Below are 26,588 nucleotides of genomic sequence, written 5' to 3' on the forward strand. Positions count from 1 at the left end.
AAACAGTATAGTACTGCGAGCTGTGCTGTGCCTATAGTCCTCCAGTTAGGGAAACAGTGTAGTACTGCGAGCTGTGCTGTGCCCATTGTCCCAGAGTAATGGAAACAGTGTAGGACTGCGAGCCGTGCTGTGCCCATAGTCCTCTGGTTATGCAAACAGTGTATTACTGTCATTCTGATGTAATTAAAGAGGGCAGAGTATCACAAGGAAGAGTCTCTAGACGACTATGCAAATTCCTTTTCCTGCCATCTTCACGTCACACCCTAGATCAGTATCAGTCATTCCAAGGATCTGCGTGCAATTAGTCAGCGGGACCTTCCCCTGTACAATGGGGAAATCCCTGCTTATATTTGTCTGATGTCACAATGGATCTTGAGGATATTGGCCTAATTTAAAAGGGGTTTTCTGAGCACATGTTTATCAGAGGTTGGAAAGAGTTAAAGAATAACAAACAAAAAAATCCTTACTGCGCCACCTGGCACTGCCCGTCCCACGCTGCTCTCCAGCGGACTCTGCTAGGACCAGTAATTAGCTGAGCAGCCTTTCCTGGATGTCGAAATATATTGTGAGGATTAGCATCAGGAGAGGTAGACAAAGCAGGTTTTACAACACATTGGAAAAGTCCACATCAGGCTTGCCTGTGTTTTATTCTCCACCTTTAGAGGCAACCAACACACTGTCTTTCACATATCGGGAAATAAACAGAAAAAACAAAAACTGCCCGTCCGAGCACTTACTAAACAGGAGCCCACCCTGCTCCTCCCCAGTCCAAGACCCTTTCCTCTGTTTTTCCCAACCAGTCAATTCTTGCAATGTCGGAGTTTTCCATTACCATCTACACAGTCCCTGGAGCCAAAGACACATATGACAGGATTCTGGGGGACATGTACCTTCTCTTAACGACGTCACCTGTCACTGTAACATACATACACAGTGGGGGAGATTTATCAAACCGGTGTTACATGGAGTTGCCCATAGCAACCAATGAGGTTCCATCTTTCATTTTTGACAGCTCCTTTGGAAAAAGTCATTGGGAAGTTGCTGCCACGTGCTTCTGTGGTCTGCTGTCAAACTGCATTCCCCTTGAAGTACAGTAATTCTGGAGCATCTTTTCTTAGAACTCTACATTTTGCCGTTCTTATGAGATTGCTCCTAGAATTGTATGTATAAACTGAACACTTAGGGGGTAATATTACCTTTGCCAAGGAGGCATGTCATTATATAGTCCCATCCTGTCCAATCACTGCTGATTCAACCTATTAGCAATACCTAGTTGTCAATTTATAAATACTGTCACGATCAGTGTGGGGGGAAAAACTCCACACTAAACACAGGAGGAAGGGGAACAGTAACTGGGCCTGTAAACTAGGAAAGGAACAGGTCACCTCCTAAACAACCCTAATCCGGGCCCTAACTACCTATCAATATGAATAGACTTTCATCGTAGGAATATTCATATGCTGTATACCTAGGCCCTTATATTCCTATAAGGCCCTGGAATGAGGTTAGGACCAGAGACAACCCATTCCTCCCCAGATGGACGAATGCAAGTCTCTGTCTCAGGCCCAGATACAAGCAACAGGGACTATAACAAACACAAAACAATAAGACAAGACTTATCTGAAAGTAGAAAACTGGCAACTCCAGAAGCATCATAAACCACACCTCCAAGAGTGAGAAGCGGCTACTTATGGGAAAGGTAATTTACCAACAAGCAACAGCTGAAGCAAGGGGTGTGGCATTCACCAAAAACCAGACACAATAAGATCCACAGTGAACTTGTCAATTTAACCCACGAGTTGCCGGTCTCTCCAATCTCCTGGTACCTGCCACGGGAACGTCCGTGACAAATACATTTCCAGGAGGAATAAAAGAGGCACTGTACAATGCAGAGCTGTAAGAAAAGATGCTCCAGGATTATTACCGTAAATAACTGCTTTGGCATTACAGCGATAGCAGGGTGAAAAAGGGTTGTGTAGAAGGTTTGGAAGGTGCTCTGATAGGGATCAGCGGGGTGGGGATATGGGAATATTAATACCTAATACTTATTTTCTTTTACTTTTTTGTATATTTTGTAAATAATAAAACAAATTAAAAACTAAACAGATTGTGGGCACCTTATGATTTGTCATCACTTTATGATGAGCGAAGAGCCAAGCTCTGGGACCCCCACCAATCCTAAGAATAAAGGGGACACAGTGCTGCTTTATGCATCTAAGTTTTTCCTGCCCCCAGTCACCCGCCTGTGCAGGAAACTGCAGCCATCCCCATTCACTGGAATGGATTGTGCAGCGGGTGCCAGGCGCCGCTATGCAGGGATAAAATCGTGAGCGGGTTGCAGCACTGCACCATTCTGTAGCCCCTTCATTTTCTGGACCTGTGGGAGTCCTAGTCATCGGACCCCCACCGATCATAAAGTAATGGCATATGCTAGCCAGTAAAATAAGAAAACCCCTTCAAACTCTCATGAAGCTTAGGCTACTTTCACACTTGCGTTGTCGTTTTCCAGATCTCAATACCGGAAAAAAACTGTTCCATTTTGTCCCCATGCATTCTGAATGGAAAGAGATCTGTTTCGGCAGCATTGCGTTTTGTGACCGGACACAAAACCGCTGCAAACTGAGGTTTTGTGTCCGGTGATAAAAACAGGAAAGAAAACGGATCCGGCACAAAAACAATTTAAGTCAATGGTGATGGATCCGGTCACCAATTGACTTTCAATGTATGTAATGACGGATTTTTTTTTTTTCTGTTTCAACTTCACGCAACCGCATCCTAACGCAACGGATGCATCCTGATGTGCAAAATCAAAACGTATCCGTTTAATTGCGGTATTGAGATCCTCTGCTGGATCTCAATACCGGAATTACAAATGCAAGTGTGAAAGTAGCCTAAGATGTAACTTCCTTTGCAGACTTATACCTGCATAGATGTATGAAATGATTATATAACATGTAGCCGTAGAGATATATACATTTTATGTTAGTATTTTTTTAGTACATATAGCATGTGTGATCATAAGCTCCTGCACGCATGCAGGCAATCGTGTAGAATTATCTGGGAAACAAGGCCTTAGTTTCGGCTGCATTATTCAGACCAATGGTGGCTCAACTGACCCAAACTCGCTGCATCATAGTGATTGTACAGTATAACAGACCCATGGTCAGATAGGACCTCACTGTATCATAAATAACCATGATGCAGTAAGTCCAGGTCAGATGAGCGTCCATCAGTCCAGGAGATGCAGCCGACACAGGGGCCATGTTTCCCAAACTGCACACGATCTTATGAAGTTAGGCCTCATTTACACATACGTGGATTTTCATGGACCATGGTCCGTCAAATCCCGTCCTGCTGAGTGCATGAGCGCACGGCATCAAAGGTTGCTATGACTCCGTGCTTTTAGATTATACGAGTGTATTACTGTACAGCGGCGGCATGAAGGACACGGCGTCATAGCAATCAATTGTGCCGTGCGCTCGTGAACTCAGCAGGACGGATTTTCATTGACTGTGGTCCGTGAAAATCCACGTACGTGTGAATGAGGCCTTACCTGGTGGTCCTACTCATCTAACTTCTATAATTTCTAATAATTGTCTGCGTATCCCTGGGTTCCTGTATTTTAGAGCAGTGATGTGGAATGGATACCACGAAAAAGCCCACAAATGACGACCTCAGCATAATAAAGGTGAAAGCAGAAACAAAGTGTGTCTTGGAAGCCTTTTTAAAAAGATCCTTGAATCAGGAGGAGGGAAGACATCTAGGACATGTGGGGCGCACATACCATGACCCTAAGAAGTATTCTCACAGGTACAGCCTCTCATCGCTAAAAGTTTTAATGCTCGATATACAAGACTTTGTCCTACTGCCTGACATGGTGATCAAACTGGGCTGGGGGGGGGAGAAGCTTTTGTAACTAGATAGATTCAATATTGCATTAGAAATTTCTAATTTATGTGGATCTCCTTGCAATGCACATCATTCAGCAATTTTCCTTGAGGAAATGATGGTGCTAAGTGAAGTGTGTACTAGGACTTGCAGATGTCACACAAGTTGTAGGTGGTGATTGGGGTGATGCTCCTACAGGTTCACAGAATGTCTTTGTTTTTTTCCTCTCAAGGGTGAGCCATGATGAAAGTAAAGAATTGTTTCCAAAGAAAACTAAAAAGTCAGATCGAAAAAGAAGCAAGGAGCCTCAAAAGGATGAAAGAAGCAGGAGCCCAACATTTGGTGAGCAGTCAACTTGGGGGAATCATGGTACCTGGAATTCCATACACGAAGAGATCAATCGGGTAGAGGAGACAAAGCATGGTTTCAAAACTAACATTAAGAAGCTGCTGAAGAAAAATAGCCAAACCAAGGAGAAGGCTGGAACACCAAAAGAAAGGAATGGAAGTATTCACAGTAAATCCAGAGACTCTATTGATTCCATACTCGAACACCATGGGAAAGTTGCGGCCAAAGGGGATTCCTGGAAACGTCCCAAGTCACCTAACCCCTTACTTGCCTGTACTGTGGGGTCCTCTACAGTTTCTTTGCCAAAAGAAGAGCAGTATGAAACGGACTCTCATGAGAAGCACTTGCCAAATGGAACATCAAAAAAGCTAAGTCGTTCCTTCTCCATGAAAAGACTGTTTAAGAAGAAAACGCACAAAGAGGCTACTGTGGCTACAGACTCCAAGCCTACCAGGCCTGACTTTCTACCTGTGAAATCCTGTTATGAGGAACATCCTGCTCAGGAAACTGGTAAGAATATATTTTTGTCTTTTTATTAAACTTTTCCTATGTTTTCATCCAGACCTCCTGTACAATATATACACTCACCTAAAGAATTATTAGGAACACCTGTTCTATTTCTCATTACTGCGATTTTCTAGTCAACCAATCACATGGCAGTTGCTTCAATGCATGTAGGGTTGTGGTCCTGGTCAAGACAATCTCCTGAACTCCAAACTGAATGTCAGAATGGGAAAGAAAAGTGGGCTACAACAGCAGAAGACCCCACCGGGTACCACTCATCTCCACTACAATTAGAAAAAAGAGGCTGCAATTTGCACGAGCTCACCAAAATTGGACTGTTGAAGACTGGAAAAATGTTGCCTGGTCTGATGAGTCTCGATTTCTGTTGAGACATTCAAATGGTAGAGTCCGAATTTGGCGTAAACAGAATGAGAACATGTATCCATCATTCCTTGTTACCACTGTGCAGGCTGGTGGTGGTGGTGTAATGGTGTGGGGGATGTTTTCTGGGCACACTTTAGGCCCCTTAGTGCCAATTGGCCATCGTTTAAATGCCACGGGCTACCTGAGCATTGTTTCTGACCATGTCCATCCCTTCATGACCACCATGTACCCATCCTCTGATGGCTACTTCCAGCAGGATAATGCACCATGTCACAAAGCTCGAATTATTTCAAATTGGTTTCTTGAACATGACAATGAGTTCACTGTACTAAAATGGCCCCCACAGTCACCAGATCTCAACCCAATAGAGCATCTTTGGGATGTGGTGGAACGGGAGCTTCGTGCCCTGGATGTGCATCCCTCAAATCTCCATCAACTGCAAGATGCTATCCTATCAATATGGGCCAACATTTCTAAAGAATGCTATCAGCACCTTGTTGAATCAATGCCACGTAGAATTAAGGCAGTTCTGAAGGCAAAAGGGGGTCCAACTCCGTATTAGTATGGTGTTCCTAATAATTCTTTAGGTGAGTGTATCTTTGCTGTGCATTTTTGGCAAATTTTGGTTGGAAGAACCTCTTGCTGAGGCAAGGGCTGAATAGCAACATGCACTATACACATATATGTGTAATGGCACAATGCACGTCCCTCCAAACTGACATTCATGAACATTATAGGTGTTAGCCCATGAAAAGTAGCATTTTGTGCAGTCCAAAAGGCCAAAGATGGCTTGGTCCCATCTAAAGGATACATTTTTTAAGCTACTCTTTTAAGGTTTTGTCTGGGACTAACAATATTGCTGACCTATGCTCAGGATTTCAGCAGTTTGAAAACTTAACAGTGTTATGCTTTAAAACAAGACTAGAATCATAGTATTATCTCCTCTACATCAGGAGATATAGCTGTTAGAAATGGGGTTGACAGTGGTAGCAACTGGAAGTGAAAGCCGGTTTAAGCTGCTTTCACTCCTGGCCAGATTTCTAACAGCTATATCTTCTGATGTAAAGGACTATGATTCTGGTCTTGTTTTAAAGCATAAAACTGTCAGCTTTCAAACTGCTGAAATCCTGAGCATAGGTCAACAATATTGTTAGAAGCGAAGATAATGCTGTGATTCTTAGATTGTTAGTTTTCTAATAAAATGTCTAGCTTTTACCCAGCCCAACATATGGAGACTTAAAGGGGTTGTCCAGCTGTTAATATTGATGACCTATCATCAGGATAGGTCATCAATATCTGATCGGTGGTGGTCAGACACCTGGGACCCCCGCTGATCGGCTATATGAAGAGAAGGCGGCACTGCATGCGAGTACCGGTTCCTCTTCATTACACTGCACTTCGTCTCTGAAATGCACTGTAATACAAGTAACTGCTCCTGAGCGGGTACATGTAATTAAGCTACGCCCCCTCTCCATAGAAGATGACCTATCCGGACGATGAACAATGGCTTTAAAGCAGCCCTTGACCCTTCTGCTGGCTGTGATCTCAGCCTGGAGGAGGAGGGGGAGCAGTGAGACTGCTGACAGCCTGTGGTATAGGTGAGAAAAAATATTTTAAAAAAAAAAGGTAAATTTGGCAACAACTTCATAAGTAGTGACCCATGGAATAATGTTACCGTATTATGTTATTTATACCACACAATGAACGCTGTAAAAATAAATCCCACAAAACAATGTTAAAATTGCTGTTTGTTTGTTTTGGTATTTTTTTATCTTTCCCCCTAAAAGTAAGTTATTTAATACACATAGATGTACTCCAAAATGGTTCCTGAAAAATCCTACAACACATCCCGCAAAATTCAAGGTCTCATACAGCTAAATTGAAGACAAAATAAAATAAAGTTATGACTGCAGGAAAACAGGAGAAATAGTGTAAAATTAGCTATGTCACTAATGGGTTAAAATTCACAGCTCAAAGTGGTATAAAAAAATAAAAGGAAAATACACCCGATTACTGATCCCCTGCCGGTGTCTGCTTCTTGGTCCCACCTTGACACACAGGAAAGCTGTGTGTCAGGAAACCTCAATAGAGTTGTATTAAGCAGCCGCTCCACAGAAACACCTCGTGGGCTGGAGGTAGATTCTGTTTTACCAATTAGTAGGGGCAATTTGACCTGTCCAATGGATTCTGCTGGAATACCCCTTTAAGGTTAAATCCCCTTCCTGCAATATGATGAAACTGTACTTCACGATTATGAGCATTGCGAAGTTCAGCTACATCATGTGAATGATGCGGGCTCAGGAGCTGAGCCTGTGCCATCCGCAGCGAGGGCCAGCTGTAATATACAGATGACTCCTGCTGCAACAACCAGAATCGAAGATAACCCCGATCCCATCCCGTACATGCTGTGGTCAATAACAGCGGCAGCATCCAAGTGATTATACAGAGATAGGGTGGCCACTCTCACCTCATCATCCCCCACCCATGCTGCAACGCTATCACAAGATGACGGTGGGTTGTCTTGGCAGGGGGGCACCTATTAATGGGAAAAACAAGTGATTTTTTTATTTATTTTTTATGATTTCAAAGTGCAAAATTAGTAGTATTATTTTGGTATTGCCGTAGTCAGGCCACATAAGGCTGTGGTGACAGAAAACTTTAAAAAGTTCTGGCTCTCACAAGGTGCGGATGAAAACGGTAAAGGCTCACTAGTGAACTGTACTGACCTCCATGCTGAACTGTACTGACCTCCATGCTGAACTGTACTGACCTCCATGCTTTTATATTACTGTATTATTAGGGAGACTTGAAGACTCTGAGATTTTCTCCTTGGCTGCAAAGAAGCTGGAGACCTTGCTCAAACACAAAAAGCTGAAGAGTCCCCTGGAGCCCCCGAAGATTAGTGTTGCTTCTCCAGTATTCAATGTAGAAGGTATGATGATGTTCCTGATTTCTTAGAAGAATGGACCTACTTTGTATCCTTTCCACTTTCCCATGGTCAGTCTGTACTGGCGACTATTCTAGTACACGTCCAGGTTGTTTCTAATGGATGACCTTTGTTTTTAGTTGTAGTGTCTTGTGTGCCCCTTTAGAGCACGGGTGCACAACCTTTGGCAACCAACCAAGAGGGCGCAGACATAGTTCAGAAAGACAAAGGGGAAGATTTATCAAAACTGGAGTAAAGGAAGACTGACTTAGTTCTCATAGCAACCAATCAGATTCTGCCTTTCATTTTTCAGAGCCGCTTTGGAAAATGAAAGGTGGAATCTGATTGGTTGCTATGGACAACTAAGCCAGTTTTCCTTTACACCAGTTTTGATAAATCTCCCCCATAATGGTGTAAAGAAGGTTGCGTCTTTCTGAGGCAGAGGATGGAGTGCTGTCATTACAGAATGGATGGTAAATGCGAGCAGACAAACATATACGTGCTTCTGCCCCATTCATCTCTAGGGGACTTCTGGAGGTCCCTGAGTACAGCACTCGGCTATCCTTGGCAGTCTCATAGTGTGAAAAACATACCACTTCAGAGATACAAGAGAATGGGACCCCATTCTCATGATCGGTGGGGGGTCCAACAATCTAACAGTTATTATCTATCCAGTGGATAAGGTATAGATTGTCTAACTGCAGTACTCCTTTAACCACCTAACTGTTTTGCCGGAGTCCTGCTCGGCAGTGGTGAAAGTAGGTAACTGGAGGGTGGAGTGCTGCTTTAGGCTAGGTCTACACGACGACATTTGTCGCGCGACAGATAGGGCGCAACATTTGTCGCGCAACATTTTGTTGCACTAATGTCGCGCAACAGTTTTTATAATGACAGTCTATGGTGTCGCACTGCAACATGCGACATGCTGCGACTGCGACGCCACAGTCGCAGAAAAATCCATCTCGAATGGATTTTCTGCGACTGTTGTGTCGCAGCATGTTGCATGTTGCAGTGCGACACCATAGACTGCCATTATAAAAATTGCCACGCGACATTAGTGCAACAAAATGTCGTTGTGTAGACCTAGCCTTAGATGGTGATATCTCCTGAATGGTAGCAGCTAGAAACATGCAGCTGGTCTTGTTTGAAAGCTGACATATATACCACAATGACAGCTAAAGTCCAAGCAACAGAGGAGAAATCACTGTTAGAAATCGAGGTGGAAATAATCATGGGTAAAACCTGCCTTTACTTTTACTTTCACTTTTAGCTGCATTCACAGCATCCCAATTTCTTTCAGTGATATCTTCCCCTGTACTGAACATATTGCTGTCATTCTGGTATTGTCTAAAAGCTTTTAAACAAGACCAGCATGTTTCTAGCTGCTACCATTCAGGAGATAGCAGCATCTAAAGCAGTCCCGTCCCCCCGTCCCCCCTTCCTCAAGTTAGCTAGTTTTTCCACTGCTGGAGCTGGATTGGGGCAAAACAGGTGGTTTAGGGTACTTTCACACTAGCGTTATTCTTTTCCGATATTGAAAAAAACGCATCAGTTTTGTCCTAATGCATTCGGAATGGAAAGCAATCCATTCAGTATGCATCAGGATGTCTTCCGTTCTGTCACTTTTACGGTATTTGACCGGACAGAATACCGCAGCAAGCTGCAGTATTTTTACGGACAAAATCCTGGAACAATACCGCACTTGCTGGATCCGGCATTCATTTCTTTAGAGATGTATTAATGCCGGATCCGGTACCAAGTGTTTTGGAAATTTCTGCATCGCCGGATCCGGTTTTCTGGTCTGCGCATGCGCTGGGATATAGGAAGAGCTGGTTTCGCCTTTGATCTTTGAAAAAAATGTAAATACTGGATCCGTTATTCCGGATGATACCGGATAAGACAGATCTCTTATTTCACCAGATCTGTCTAGCGGATCCGGAAAAAAGGCTATCAGTTTGCATGCTGTTTGCCAGAACTGCCTGGCGGATTCAAACAACGCTAGTGTGAAAGTAGCCTTAGCAACTTGAAGCAATCCAGGTAAGACTGTCGGTTTGTTAGGGGCTGCATGGGGGGCAGAGCAGGAATGAAACCCTGTGTTGCGCCACCTCCATGTACTCTGTGCTTGGCATAACCCAGTCTGTCAGTTTTACTCGGTGCGCGGCGGTAAAAGGGGTATTCCCATCTAAGATATTTATGGCATACCCACTAGTTTGGGTTGCTTCTCTGGAGCTGCTTTACATAACCTTAAAGTGTTCTGCAAGCTGTTATGTATGCTTTTGCCTAGATGTATTTTTTCCTTCCTGTAGTTGAAGGGGTATCCCATCTCAACATTTGTGGGATATCACTAGGCTATGCCATAAATGTCAGGTAGGTGTCGGTCCCACCTCCGGGACCTGCTCCTACCTCCAGAATGGGACCCCCAAAGTGAGGGGAGAGCAGCTGCACATACACATCACTGTACAATAGGTGTCAAATTTAATACACTATCACTGCAAAAAACTCCACCTTTTAATAGATATATTATAAGAAAAAAGAACTATGTCTAAACGCAGATATCTAAAATAACTAGATCGGGAGCACATTCTAGATATCAAGAAGTGACGAGAAGATTGGCGGCTAGTTAGTCCTGTGTCATGGAGTCCCAGTGCCACTGTGTGCCAGTCTTGTATAACCTGGAAGTCCAGCCGAGGTATTCACCTCAAAGGCAGTCTGTATTTCACGCATCTTATTCTCTGTCCCAGTTACTGTGGGTTTAAGGGTAGATTATCATAATGGACTGTGCCTATCCACCCTACCTAACTGCAGAGTAACCGCTCTGATAAGGGTGCCCCCGCACCACGGAGGCTGTCACCTATGCAGTCACTGGATGGCCCTAAAACCTAAGTGAACAGTCCCAACGCATTTCCCCTTTGTCATAATATCAGGTTCTTCAGAGGACTCTAAAGGTGCATTTAGAGGCACCAATAATCGTCCAGATTTTATCGGAAACATCTGTTGATGCAGACAGTTTAATGGCCGTCTAAATGTGCCGTCAATCACCTGATGAATGAGCGAAAAGCTCGTTCATCAGTGATCCTGTCACTTGTGCAGGCACCACCAATCATGGCTTCTGAGCAGCAGATCGTGCGATCTAAACAGCAGTCTGCTGCTTAGAAGCCATGACTCTCTATGAGGACGAGGGATCGTTCTAGTGATCTCCCGTCCGGTAAATGTGCGATCTTCACTGAACAAGCAGCCGACTATCAGGAAGGTACACTTCCTTCCCGACAATCAGCCGCTCATTCGGCCCGTCTAAATCCATATGGCTTAATAGATAATAGTATAGGGCGGTGATGGCTAACCTCCGGCACTCCAGCTGTGGTAAAACTACAAATCCCAAGATGCACACTTGCTTGGCTGTTCTCAGAACTCTATGCAAATGAATGGAGCATGCTGGGAGTTGTAGTTTTACCACAGCTGGAGTGACGGAGGTTAGCCATCACTGGTATAGGGCCTTGTGCTGGAAAAGATGTCCCACCACAATGGCAGTGTTCTGAACAAGGCACATGTGTATCACTGCGCCCTCTAGTGGTCATATTAGTGAAAGACTGTCTGTATGACTTTGAAAGTAACCCCTTCACAAAATATACAGGCTAAGAGGATGATGTTAATAAAGGCAGCTTTAATGGCAATATCAATTACTGTTCCTGTGCACAACATTTCAAAATACAGAGGAATGGAGGGAGGGTGTCTATAATAAGGTCTCTGCATCTGTCATGTAACATCTATGGAAGTGGGGCATTCCAACACTAGGATGCCCTATACAGTATTTCTAGCCCTTAAAGAACATGACACTGTGTAGGTGACAGCCTCCGTGGAAAGGGGGTATCCTTATCTGGGCAGTAGGTAGGGTGAATTATGCCTCATTCACACGTCAGTGTTCGGTCAGTGATTTTCATCAGTAATTTTGAACCAAAACCAGGTGCGGGTCCAACCACAGAACAGGCGCAGATCTTTCCCTTATACCTTATGTCTGTGGAGGCTCCAATCCTGGTTTTGTCTCACAATCACTGATGGAAATTACTGACAAAACACTGACGTGTGAATGAGGCTTTATGGAGGGAATTGGCACAGTACAGTCCATTATGATACGCTACCCTTCAACCACCAGTAACTGCAATAAAGAATAAGATGCGTGAAAGGAATTCAAATTGACACCTGGAAGAATACCGACTGATGTAGAGATAAACACCCCGGCAGGCTGGACTTACAGATTATATAAGACTGGAAAGGAAAAAGACAGACGCAAAAATGATAAAGATATCCTGCACAATATGATAAATAAGTGTACATGTACAGGGCCACAATGAAAGAAAGACAGAACAGTATTTTCAAAACTCTAAATGCAAAATCTATATATTGGAAATGGTAAATATGAGGTTGGAAAATATATTTTGTTCAAAAAAATATCTGAGCCCACCTACCCTGGCAAGTTGACCCTAATCCAGGCAGGAACCTACTCTGTTTAAAGGGGTTATCCAACCCCTACAATGCCAGTGCAATTACCTCGCTCCCCGACACCCACATCGCTCCTGCTCCCCGTACGGCCGCTGCTGCATCTCCCCTTGGTGCGGATCAAAACATCCAGAGACGTGTAGGGGTATTTGGGTGGCGGTCAACCAATAGCAGGCCGCAACGGGGATGAACCTCCCTAGCATTAGTACCATACCAGTACTTGGTATTGCAGCACAGCCACATTTACTTCTGTGGGGCTGAGCTGCGCCTAGGCCATGTGATCAATGAACGTGACATCACTCTGCCCTCTGCCTAGGAAAAGCTGGGGAAAGCTGTGGCCTTCTCAAACAGATGATTGGCGGGGGTCCCTTCCTGTCGGACCCCGACCAATCAGATACTGGTGACCAATCTAGAGGATAGATCATCAGTTAAGGGTAATTTTCACACTTGCGTTGTTTGATTCCGGCAGGCAGTTCCGTTGCCTGAACTGCCTGCCTGATCAGGCAAACTGTATGCACATGTCATTTTTTCTGACTGATCAGGCATTTTTCAGACTGTGTCAGAAAAATGCCTGATCAGTCAGAAAAATGCATTGCAATACCGGATCCGTTTTTTCCTGTTTCATCAGGCAAAACAGATCCGGTATTTATTTTTTTCTCATTTTTAAAGGTCTGCGCATGCGCAGACCGGACGGACGGATCCGGCATTCCAGTATTTTGAATGCCGGATCCGGCACTAATACATTCAGGCAAGTCTTCAGTTATTTTTGCTGGAGATAAAACCGTAGCGTGCTACGGTTTTCTCTTTTGCCTGATCAGTCAAAAAGACTGAACTGAAGACATCCTGATGCATCCTGAACGGATTGCTCTCCATTCAGAATGCATGGGAATATGCCTGATCAGTTCTTTTCCGGTATAGAGCCCCTAGGACGGAACTCTATGTCGGAAAAGAATAACGCTAGTGTGAAAGTAGCCTGAGGGTACTTTCACATTTGCGTTTTTCTTTTCCGGCATAGAGTTCCGTCACAGGGGCTCTATACCGGAAAAGAACTTATCAGTTTTATCCCCATGCATTCTGAATGGAGAGCAGTCCGTTCAGTTTGCATCAGGATGTCTTCAGTTCAGTCGTTTTGACTGATCAGGCAAAAGAGAAAACCGTAGCATGCTACGGTTTTCTCTCCGGCGAAAAAAACTGAAGACATGCCTGAACGCCGGATCCGGCATTTTTTCCCATAGGAATGTATTAGCGCCGGATCCGGCATTCAGAATACCGGAATGCCGGATCCGTCGTTCCGGCATGCGCAGATCGGTAAAAATGAGAAAAATGTACAAGACGGATCCGTCGGTCCGCATGACAAGCGGAGAGACGGATCCGTCCTTGCAATGCATTTGTGAGACGGATCCGGATCCGTCTCACAAATGCTTTCAGTCAGCGGCAGATCGGCGGATCCGGCGGCCAGTTCCGACGACGGAACTGCCTGCCGGATCACACTGCCGCAAGTGTGAAAGTACCCTAAGAAGATCTGTCCCTGTCAATCAAGGGCAGGGGGTCTCTTGAGCAGACTCTGTTTGAAGAACCCATCGATTAGTAAGAATCAGTATGCTCTGCTCCTATGCAGATGTATGTGTATCCATGATCACAGACTACGCACAAGCCTTGTGTTGATCCTGCAGTCATACTCCCTCCGTTTGGCCCTTTTTTGCTTCTTTTATCTGTAAATCAGAAATAAAGGAGACAGAGGGAGGAATATAAAGGGCTATTCACTCTCGACGTGCAGTGTATGGACTCCCAATTGGGGAGATTTATCAAAACTGGTGTGATGGAAGAATGGCATAGGAACCAATCAGATTCCACCTTTCATTTTCCAAAGGAGCTGTGAAAAATGAAAGGTGGAATCTGATTGGTTGCTATGGGCAACTAAGCCAGTTCTACTTTACACCAGTTTTGATAAATTTCCCATATGCAGCCAGCAGCTCTTTGCTATACAGTAAAGAGCCTTTGTGGCCTGTGTGATTTTTCTTTAACTCTGGTTAATGCATATATTGAGTGGACTATGTCAGAAATAGTTCCTGAGATACGTGTCAAGGTTTGCGCTAAATGAAGTTGTGTGTGACCATGGAGATGCATAACTCCATATTTGTAAAAGGTTCAGTCTCTATATGCCTGGGAGCCGTTAAAAGAGTCTACCTATCCATTGCCGTGCGTTCATTGTGGCTTTTGTGGCAGACATCTAATTACTTTTATTTTATTTTTTTATACAAGTGACAGACAACAATAATGTGACAGTTTGCGATGTGCCAGACGTCGAGGACAAGGACGAGGTGATACGGAAGATAGTGGCCCTTCTGCAGGAACAGGCTGTGGTTATCAATGAAAAGGTGAGTGCTGACTGCTCAATGTGACAAGTGATCATTGTCCAAACTGTCACAGGACATACAGTCCTGATCAAAAGTTTAAGACCACTTGAAAAATGGCAAAAAATCATATTTAGCATGGCTGGATCTTAACAAGGTTCCAAGTAGAGCTTCAACATGCAACAAGAAGAAATGGGAGTGAGACAAAACATTTTTTGAGCATTCAATTTAATGAAAACAACGAATAAAATGATCAAAGGTTTAGGACCACACCTCCAAAAAAAAACTAAACCCCCCCCCCCCCCAAAACAGAAATCCAACTTCCAAACATGAACTCAGTCATGAGTAGCTCCACCGTTATTGTTTATCACTTCAAAAATTCATTTCGGTATGCTTGATGCAAGCGTTTCCATGAGGTGAATGGGAACATTTCTCCAAGTGGTGAAGACGGCCGCACGAAGGCCATCTACTGTCTAGAACTGTTTTCCATTTTTGTAAACTTCACTTGCCATCCATCCCCAAAGGTTCTCAATTGAATTTAGATCAGGGGAACACACAGGATGGGCCAAAAGAGTGATGTTATCTCCTGGAAGAAGTCCATCTACCGTCTGGAAGGCCATCTACTGTCTGGAACTGTTGTCCATTTTTGTAAACTTCCCTTGCCATCCATCCCCAAAGGTTCTCAATTGGATTTAGATCAGGGGAACACGCAGGATGGGCCAAAAGAGTGATGTTATTCTCCTGGAAGAAGTCCCTTGTCCTGCAGGCCTTGTGTACTGCAGCGTTGTCCTGTTGAAAAACCCAGTCGTTACCACACAGACGAGGGCCCTCAGTCATGAGGAATGCTCTCTGCAACATCTGGACATAGCCAGCGGCCGTTTGACGCCCCTGCACTTCCTGAAGTTCCATTGTTCCACTGAATGAAAAAGCACCCCAGACCATTATGGCGCCCCCTCCACTGTGGCACGTAGAAAACATCTCAGGTGGGATCTGCTTGTCATGCCAGTAACGTTGGAAACCATCAGGACCATCAAGGTTAACATTTTTCTCATCAGAGAATAAAACTTTCTTCCACCTTTGAATGTCCCATGTTTGGTGCTCTCTTGCAAAGTCCAAACGAGCAGTTCTGTGGCGTTTAAGGAGACGAGGTCTTTGAAGACGTTTTTTGTTTTTGAAGCCCTTCAGTCTCAGATGCCGTCTGATGGTTATGGGGCTGCAGTCAGCATGGGGCCTTATTTTGGGTCGAGGATCGTCCAGTGTCTTGACGGACAGCCAATTGGATCCTCTGGCTCAGTGCTGATGTGAAATTTTTGGGGGTCTTCCACTTGACTTTTTTGTTCCATAACCCTCAAGATTATTTAAGAAATTCCAAATGACTGTCTTACTGCGTCCCACCTCAGCAGCGATGGCGCGCTGTGAGAGACCACGTTCAAAAAGGGAGAGTTTTTTTGCCTTTGCCATCACAACGTGTGGCTACCTGACAGAAAATGACAATGAATCAACATCTTTGCACAGATTTGGCCTTTCTAAAGGCATGTGGTCCTAAAATTTGGATCAGCAGAAAAACAGCCTGTTTCAGTTTAATCGTTATTTTCAATTAATCGAATGCTCAAAAAATGTTTTGTCTCACTCCCATTTCTTCTTGTTGCATGTTGAAGCTCTACTTGGAACCTTGTTAAGATCCAACAATGTAAAATATAATTTTTTTGCAATTTTTCAAGTGGTCTTTTAAACTTTTGATCAGGACTGTATTTGCCCACTTTTCCAGATTCCTTCTATTTTTCACTGCTTGTTGGTAAAGGCGATTACAGAAAGCTGATTAAAGGACTAAAACTTTGGCCTTTCCTCACGATAAGCCATAAATGTCTGATTGCTCCTCAGGTCCTCTGCCTATCATCGTTGTTTAATCAGACACAGCATCTTTTTAGTACGGGTGTCTGCCTGGTACCACAGATCAGCCCCACTGGACTATTTGGTACACGTTAAGATGAGCCGCCGTGGCTGAATCAATGGTAAAGGGACTGCCATGCTTCCCTCATTGACAGTCATGGAAAACACTCTCTAGATGTGTATGTAATAGAAAGCTTGGGGCCAAGAAAAGGGTTATTCAAAATAGCTCTACATTTCCCCCCTACCTCGTGTCTTCAGCCACATTCTCTCCCTTCCACTGGTTGAGCTTAATGGCCTTATATCATTTTTACACCAGTACTAACTATGGTATCTGCCTATGAATTTCTAGAAAATCTTTTTATGTTGGTTGTCCAGGATTATAAAAGCATTTCTTTCCAAAGCAGTGCCACACCTGTCAACAGGTTTTGTTTGGTATTGCATCTCAGCTACATTAAAGAGATTTTCAGAGAGTTTTACACTGATGGCCTATCCTCTGGATAGGTCATTAGAATCTGATTAGTAGGGTCTGACACACGGGACCCCGCCAATCTGCTTTTTGAGAAGACATCGCCGCTCGCAGTAGCGCCACAGCCTTCTCTCAGCAAACCAAGCACAGCGCCATACATTGTATAGCGGCCGTGTTTGGTATTGCAGCTAGAAACTGCTAAATAGTGCATAGAATTCCCATCTTTTGCTTTCCAGTATGTGTGCCCTATAGAAGTGAGGCATGCTGGGATTTGTAGTTTTTTTTAATCAGGAGTGATGCATACAGTTCCTGAAACTACAGCAGCAAATAAGCAGCAGAGGCATGCTGGATCCACATCTGCTGAACAAGTAAGGGCTGTATTAGGAGATAGCCCGACACGTATGTGCGCTAAGAGCTCCCATTACTCATTTCTAGTCGGTATTGTACCACTTTTATCTAGAATGACCCCCATTTCTTAGCTCTATTGTTTGTATATATAACCGTGTGCAGCCATTTAGTTTTTGTAATTATGTTAGACCAGGAGATAGTCAGGCAGATCATCGCCGTTCGTAGGAAAGATCGTCAGCGGTGATCTGCATGTGTTAAAGTTAGCTCGTTCATCAGGCAATCACAATTTTAAAGGGGTTGTCCAGGTTCAGAACTGAACCCGGACATACCCCCATTTTCACCCAGGCAGGCCCCCTGACATTAGCATCGGAGCATGAAATGCAGGGCAAGGGCTTTTGTTGTATATGTTTTTACAATGCTAGGCAGAGGCTTCCATCCAGCAGTGTATTCAGTGACATCACCGGCACCGTTTTACAGGCTAGGGCAGCGCTAAAGCCTGCCCATGGCAAGCCCGGTACGTCACCGGATCTCCTGAAAAAGTATTTTCCCTGCACGATTCAGCGCAGGGCAAAGGAGAGCATCAGAGCATGAAATGCTCCGATGCTCAACTCAGGGGGACTGCCTGGGTAAAAATGTGGGTATGTCTGGGTTCAGCTCTGAAGCAAGCAAAAGAATCATAGCTTGCCGACGGCAGATCGTGCGGTCTAATCACAGTCTGCTGCTGGCAAATGATTCTATATGGGGACAATATGCGATGGCATTAGCTATCACTCCTCCCCATGCTGCATGTAATAGTTTCTCAATAAGTTCTCCATAAGTGCCCCAATCATTGGCCCGTGTAAAAGAGCTTTAAGGGGGGTTTTCCGAGACTTTTCTACAGTATCTGATTGGTGCAGGTCCGGCACCTGGGACCCCCGCCGATCAGCTGTTTGAGAATGTGGCCCCCAACCAGAAAAGGTTGTGCACCCCTGGGGTAAACAGGCGCGGCGTTCACTCAGTGTGACGTCATGTTCATTGGTCACATGGCCTAGGCGCAATGAAGTGAATTGGGCAGAGCTGCAATACCAAGCATAGCCGCTGTACAATGTACGGCCCAGTGCTTGGTAAGCTCAGAGAAGGACGCGGTGCTGCTGCAAGCGGGGGTTCCAGATGTCAGACCCGCACCATCAGTGATAAAATCTTGGAAAACCCAGTGAAGTAGTTGGTTGAGCTTGCAGTTGGTGTGTGTTTTAACCATTTGTGCTAACTGGATATTCTTTTGTAATGGAAATTGGGGAAACTCTTCCAGTTGCATTGTCAGTTCCCCAGCATGAACTAGATCTACATTCAGAATTTCCATGTGGGAGTTCAATTTACATTACTGGGCTGATTGAATAGAGCAATGGAGAAATGTGAAAGGAAAGACAAGTGGCTGTTGCCTATGAATGAAGCTGAGCCTGGGGGTCTGGAAAGCCATTTATATAGTAAGTAGGTCCATGAAAGGAATGGTCGGTCCCACAACACAGTACTTCACAATCACCAGCGCCCAATGTGTGAAAGGAAAATGATAACCAAAGCCGTGTCGTTTTAGCATCAATGATGTCACTTTGTTGGTTGACGTGATCAGATTTTTATCCTCTAGATCAATAAGGATCCCTTCCTCAGGAATACCCTCAGCAGGCTGTCCTATGGGAGCTTCTTCCGTCTTGCAGAAGTTTTCACAAGTGAGGCCGAGGTCGAAAAGGATGAAGCCGGTTCAAATGTGAGCCCAGAACTGACAAAGATTGCCCTGACGATGGAGCTGACCAGGAAGGTGGCCGGGATCAATAGCCATGCCGTCCACACACTAATGGGCTACAGCCTTCAATACATGGACATGTTTGTTCCCTGGCTGCAGGAGCAAGGAGGCTGGGTATGTTCTTCTCATGTCTACACATTCTTAATGCTGGGTTTAGCTATTGCGTTTTTTGTGCAGTTTTTGAAGCCAAAGCTTGGAACAGATAATGATAGAGGACATGTATAAAAGAAAAGACTGTCATGTTATCTTTTTGAATCTACTCCTCCCTTTGGGTTCAAAAACTGCGTCCAAAAACCTGAACGTGTTAATCCAACCTCAGAAATTCTTAGATAAAAGAACACATTTATCTATTAGCCAGAACGGTACAGCTGGCGTCTCTAGCTCTGGAGGACGTGACACTTAGGCCTCTTGCACGTGACCGTATGCCCTCCGAGCCATATGTCCCAGAGCGGCATTGATCGTGCGCACGATATCTGATATGATCATATGAGTGCGGGACAATAGTCGGGCGGCCCGACACGCACAGCATCATTGTAATCTATGATACCGTGTACTCCTGTGCGCACTAATCAATGCCGCTCGGGGACATATGGCCCGCTCACGGACCGTATGTCTCGGAGGGCATACGGTTGTGTGCAAGAGGCCTTAGAGGGATTCTCCAGGATTTGCATATTGGTCCATCTCGGTGTCCCTGCACAATCTGACACTATCCAATCAGTGCTGTCAGTGTCAGACTGTGCAGGGACACACAACTGGACACCGCTGGACCTTTATTGCAGACTATGGGCAATGCATTTGTAAACGTCTAGTGGGAATAATAGAGGAATGGCAAAGCATAGAGTAATAAGAATAGATACCCCAGAATCGGTATGACATGGTGTATGCAAGTAGCTACTAAAACAGACATTTCAGGAGAGGCCTTCCTTAAAGGGTTATTCCCATCTGGATATTTATGGCATATCCACAGGATCCCTGGGACACATAGCTATCTCACAGCTACCCCCCTCACAGTGACCAGGAGATAGGAGCATATTTTTAAGATACCTGTCGGACATTTATGGCATATCCTGTGACCAGATGAGAATAACCCTTTAAGAATGTTTACCCCAGGGGTGCACAACCTTTTCTGGTTGGGGGCCACATTCAGACTGAAGCAATCCCAAGGGTGGAAAATACAACTTAAAGGAGTATTACCAACTGAAATACTGTATATATGTCATATTGTGTGTGTATATATAGTATATACTCTAAATGTCTGGGACTCCCATCTAATGGGAGAATACATGAAAAATACATGTGAACAGCCACATAGACATAGGAATACATGTCTGTTACCAGATGATGGGGCGGCTACACAGAATGGTATCGAGGGCCGCAGGTGGTGCACCCCTGGTCTACCCATTTATATGTAACGTCCTACTTATAGACAGAAGACTTCTGTGAAATGTCTGCTATGTACTCCTACAGTGTGATCATGTCCATCGCAAAGATACCTCCGGAGCCCAAAAACTTGAGATCCCCATTACACAGAACCTGTTGCTTATAGTCCACATAGGAGCCTGTGAACCAGTTTGGGGTTGATCCAGTCAATCTGTCAGCACGATTTATGACCATGCAGTAATATTTATATATTTTTTTTAAATGTTTTTACCTGCAGGAAAAAATAGTGTCCCACGGAGATATCGACTAATGTGACCAAATCCCTGAACTACCTCACATGACCTGTTATCCCAGCCTGGGCAGACCCGAAACCTCACGAAGGACACGAAGCAAAGACCCTGTCAACATGGCTGATCTCCCCCTCGCCTTCTGTGGCATGATGAGACCTCTTACAATACCTCAGGGAGCCAAATCCTCCAAACGCCGCCTTGTGACTATTTATTAATTATTGTTTACTTTTTAAAATCGAGACTTTTTTTTTATATCATTGGCATCTGCAGGCATGTGCCATTGCCTTATTTTATCCTCTGCCCACCTACACTCTCGGGGGGGACTTTTATTGACTCATGGATGACTTCATGAGGGGTGAATTTTTCCACTAAGTGTAAGACTTGAATGGTTATATATACTGACCAGTCCTGCGGCCTCAGGGCAGCCATAATGGACAGTGATCCTGTCGGCTGGCACACATGGGGCAGTATTTTACCACATGACTGGCAGGGCTGAAGACATACACTGTACAGATACTGTATTGCACTATTTAATTGTTTACTGAACATTTGAATGGAAAGATAGATAAAAAAAAAATTATACTTTTATAATTGAGAAATTGTTTTTTTCGGCAAATGTTAATTTAAAGGCGTTATCCATAATGCCTCCCCAAATGCCCGGGCCCCTCTCACAGATTGTACTTACCTCGTTCCCCGGAACCTGCGTCACTCCTGATGCCCGCCACTGCATCTTCCTGTCACGTGGATGAAATTATACATGTGAGGGGTGGTGGCAAGGGCAGCCAATAGCAGGCCACGATGGAAACGATCCTCCCTACCATCGCGGGTGACACTAATGGAGGCTTGTTCCCGTTGCGGCCTGCTATTGGCTGCCCCAGCCCAACCCCCCCGCCCCTCCGTCACCGGATGTTTTGATCCGCACGGCAGGGAGATGCAACAGCAGCCGTGCGGGCATCAGGAGCAATGCGGGTGCAGGGGAGCAAGGGAAATGCAATCTGTCTAAGGGGCCTGGGCATTTGGGGAGGCATAATAGGGGTTAGATAGCCGCTTTAACTGTAGGAGGTGCTATCCACCATATTGGTTCTATTTGCATGGCAATAAAGTGAACGTTAAGTTTCTTTTGCTTTTATTACATGTGCATTCTGGGCCATCCCAAAGAGCATCGGTCAGTAGGATCAACCCTACTAAACAAGCCATAATGCCTAATAGGGTTGATCGAGCTGACTAAAATTATACCTCAATTATTATATTCGGTTGCACCGTTTCTGAGAAAAATAACTTTTTTCTTAAAGGGAGTCTATCTAGCCTTTTAGACCGCTCAGATCAGGTTATAGACCCTTTTGCCCACATTACAATGTTACCTTATTTGTGCTGTCCCTCGCCGAGATCTTCCAAAAAAGACTTTTAAAACTTATACTAATGAGGTTCAACAAGTGCCCAGGGGCGACGTTACTGCAGCAAGTGCCCAGGCCCTTCGCGATGTGCCCAGAAAATCGCACCTATTTCACCCCTCTGGCCCGGCCTCGTTTCCTATTATTACCTACTCCTCCGCCCACTGGATTTCGAGCTACGGACCGGCGCATGCGCGAGATTTGTGAGGGAGGGGAGGATAATAATAGGAAAGGAGGGCGGGCCAGAGGGGTGAAAATAGGTGTGGTTTTCAGGGCACATCGCCGAGGGGCCTGGGCACTTACTGCAGTAACGCCGCCCCTGGGCACTTGCCGAACCTCATTAGTATAAGTTTTGAAAGTCTTTTTTGGAAGATCTCGGCGAGGGACAGCACAAATAAAGATAACATTGTAATGTGGGCAAAAGAGTCTATAACCTGATCTGAGCGGTCTAAAAGGCTGAGATTCGGTGACAGACTCCCTTTAATATGTAAGTTAGGCCGCCCCGGGAGCACCAGAGCCCCTCCACTTTGTCACTCCCCTATCCCCTTGATTGGCAGGGCCAGGCGTCTCTCCTGGGCCTGTAATCTCGTAACTGCGCCGTAGTCCATGCTGCTCGGGTTTGCCCCTCGGAGACCTCATTTTGATAGGAATAAAAAGTTATTTTGCTCATGAACAGATGAGCATAAATGGGGTATCATTTTGCTAAACTGGATCAACCCAACCATGCATTGCACCTGGTTTAATAGGGTTGATACTGCTGGATTGATGCTCTTTAAGGGGACTGTTTAAAGTGTAGGGGGGGGTATGTGTAGGGGCACTGATACTGCCCTTTTTTGTGATATACTTTAATTACTGAAATCGTACATTTCTATTAGAAAAATAGCCGAACTGGCCCATTTATTTTGTGCCTTATTAACGCTCCGTGTCTTCTGTTTACTTATCTGTGGAGATGCGCTCCACACTGACTCTCTCTATCTATACACGTGTGTGTGGAGAGAGGCACAGGTACGATTTCAGTAATTAAAGTATATCACAAAATGGTCAGTATCACTGCCCCTACACCTAATACAAAAAAAACTTTTGCAGAACGGGTGCGGACCCATTCATTTCAATTGGGCCGCAAAAGTTGCGGACAGCACTTGTCCGCATCGGTAGCTCTGTTCCGCAGCCCCGCAAAAAAAGATAGAGCATGTCCTATTCTTGTCTTCAATTGCGGACAAGAATAGGCATTTTCTATCATATTGGCAACCATATGCAAATTGCAGAACGCACACGAGACGGTATCCGTGTTTTGTGGATCTGCAATTTCCAGACCACAAAACACTACAGTCGTGTGAATGTAGCCTAAGAGTTGGACAACTCATCTACTCATATACTTACCATTGAAAATCTGTCCTGGTCCTGTGCCACTGCTGTCCATTAAGGGCCCTTCCCACGGGCTGAGAAACTTAAAGATAATCACTAACAAGCATTCATAGGAACGCTCATTAGCGATTATTTGGCAGTGTAAATATACCGCCGATTACCCAATGAACGAACTAAACGCTGAATGATTGGGTAATCTGATCTTTTGTGCAGACACAAGCATCGTCGTATGCCGGCAGCAGAATGTGCTGTGTAAACACGACCTGCTGCTGGCAAACAGCGAGTCCGTATGGGGAAGAGAGATGGCATGAGCGATCACTCCTCCCCATACTCTGGAGGAGATCGCTGCATGTAAATGCAGGGGTCTCCTCCACCAGGGAGCAGCAGATTGTTGGGAAGGAACGCTTCCCTCCCTATAATCTCCTGCTCTGTGGTCCCATGTAAAGGGACCGTTAGGCCTGTGTATACAGTAATCCTCAGTAACACTGTGTCCATAGCACAACACATATATGTGACCACCACCCACTGTCTTTGGCTTCCAGGAACCCTTAAGGTGCATTTAATTGCACCAATAATCGTCCAGATGATTGGGAACGTCCGTTCCTTCGAACGGTCGTTCCCGATCATCTGGCCGTCTAAATCTGCCTCCACCCGATGAACGAGCGTGTAGCTCCTTCATCGGGTGCAGGCACCACCGGTCATGGCTTCTGAGCAGCAGATTGTGTGGTCTAAACAGCGATCTGCTGCTCAGAAGCCATGATTCTGTATGAGGACGAGCGATCCCCCATCCTCCTACTGTGAAGGAGATCGGTGCATGTAAATGAGAGTTCTCCTTCACTGAACAAGCAGCCAACTGTTCAGAAGGAACGATTCCTTCGCGACAATCGGCCACTCAGTTGGCCTCTCAAAATCCACCTTAATTCTCCCCACAGGTTGGGACACGAGAGTCGGGACTAGATCTTGTGAAAAGGACCACAAATTTCTAACATATTTAGTGCCACATCATGGGAAAGCAGGAAAACTTTTTCCTAAAAGAACTTTGAAAGGATGCATTCCAATTATTGGGTCTGGAACCCCAACTGATCTCTCACCATGGACATCTCTGAAACTATCAGGATTCTGAATTTAGCTTTAGACATGATGGAGAAATGCATTCACAACCAGGATCAAACTTCCTACGTAGCTGATCCCTGAGGGTCTGACCGATGGGATCCCCACTGATCATGAGAATGGGAGGTCCTCTGGTTCCCAATATGAACGAACCACCACTTCATTTACTTTGAGCAATCTACTGTGCAGTCCCATAAACAGTGAATGGAGGGGTGGTCATGCTCGGGTCTTGGGACCCCTCGTTCTCATGACCCCAGGAGTCATACATTTCTCACCTATCGTATGGTGGGCACTCAGACTCCGTGTGGTATACGTAGAAAGGTAAGCCCCATGAAACTTATATCAGAGAATCTCTTCACTCATGATCCTCCACAGAATACGCGTTTCAGCCCATCTCAGCTGCTGGTGGTCGATAACTGCCTGTTACAGGCTGAAATGCGTTGTATTCTTCTACGGATCAATATAAAGAGTTTCTGCCTGCTGGAATTCTCTGCTATAAATGTTTTTGGCCCAACCACCTTTAAATGATGCTAATACACGTGTCCAGTCCCATTGAGAACAGTTGTAGGGAAATCTTCCTGTGATATACTTATTAGAAAAAATGGGGGGACCCCGATCAATCAAATGTGCGTGCTTCCATCTTCTGGTGGAATGAACGATGAGAAAGAAAGGCTGCTTTCTTTAAGAACAATGTCGACAGGTTGTGTGCAGGCTTGTTCCCGATCATGCCCTGTGTACAACCTGCCACCGATCACAAGAACTAACATTCATCTGGTGCCTGATTGCATCTTTTATGAGGCACTCAGGGGCGTAGCTAGAGGGGGTGCAGAGGTAGCAGTCGCCTGAGGGGGCCCAAAGACCCTTGTACCACATGAGAAGACACCGGTATTATAGAAAGTGCATGCAGGTCAAGTTACACCTCTGGCTGGACAAAAAGGGGTTAGGTCAATTTGGCATGGGGGGGGAGGTGTTTCAATTTTTACCTCAAGCAGCACGAAGGCTATGTGCTTCCCTGGCCACAAAACTGAGGAAAGTGGGCCCAAGCCGAACTCTTGCCCATGAGCCTTTAGCTACACCCCTGGTAAAACCTGTGTATAAACAGGTATGTGCTGCGCCAGTATGCAAACTGAATGGGGAAAGAATGATCACAGTAACGATCATTCATCCCAAATTTAGTTTCTATTGAGCTCTGTAAAAGGCCCTTTAAATGAGGCGGATTGACTTGTATATGGTTGATCAGGGCTGAAAAGGGACCACTGAAGAGTAGAGGGTATGGAATTCTATCTCCGCAGCAATCGGTGGTATACCAATACTGGCAGGGTAAGGTAAAGCTGGGGTCCGCGGCCCACCATCACACTGGCCCTATAAATGTAAAAATCTATCACTTCATTGCCCCCATAAAGGACTCGTGTGGTTTTTATTAAACAGTGTAATTAATAGCGTCATTAATGTTACAATTGATTGTGCAGATCACATCGGATGGGCACAGATTGTACAACCTACAGAGCTGAATTCACACTGGGGCACACTTCCCACAGTCATGGCCATGTCTGGCCTCGCTCCTTTCCAGCACACGATCACGCGGGCGCCTCCATTAACGACATCGCGCATGGAGAAAAAGAAGCTAAGCGTCTGCTAGTGGGCGGGGCTTACGCGCGTTACACGCCCACCTT

General features: G+C 45.1%; 1 protein-coding gene across 1 annotated transcript in view; it reads left to right on the top strand.

Annotated features, from left to right (window-relative positions):
• Positions 1-22,163, top strand: part of BCL2L12 (BCL2 like 12) — a 33,593-nt gene extending 11,430 nt beyond the window's left edge. Inside the window, exons 2-7 of the mRNA XM_044278130.1 lie at positions 3,627-3,810; positions 4,121-4,746; positions 7,925-8,056; positions 14,807-14,922; positions 19,224-19,493; positions 21,037-22,163. Coding sequence (XP_044134065.1) covers positions 3,641-3,810; positions 4,121-4,746; positions 7,925-8,056; positions 14,807-14,922; positions 19,224-19,493; positions 21,037-21,069 — 1,347 coding nt within the window. The 5' untranslated portion in view covers positions 3,627-3,640 and the 3' untranslated portion in view covers positions 21,070-22,163. The remainder of the gene's footprint in view (positions 1-3,626; positions 3,811-4,120; positions 4,747-7,924; positions 8,057-14,806; positions 14,923-19,223; positions 19,494-21,036) is intronic.
• The last annotated feature ends 4,425 nt before the right edge of the window (positions 22,164-26,588 follow it).

This window comes from Bufo gargarizans, chromosome 2, assembly GCF_014858855.1.
Source record: "Bufo gargarizans isolate SCDJY-AF-19 chromosome 2, ASM1485885v1, whole genome shotgun sequence".
Classification (NCBI taxonomy): Eukaryota; Metazoa; Chordata; class Amphibia; order Anura; family Bufonidae; genus Bufo; species Bufo gargarizans.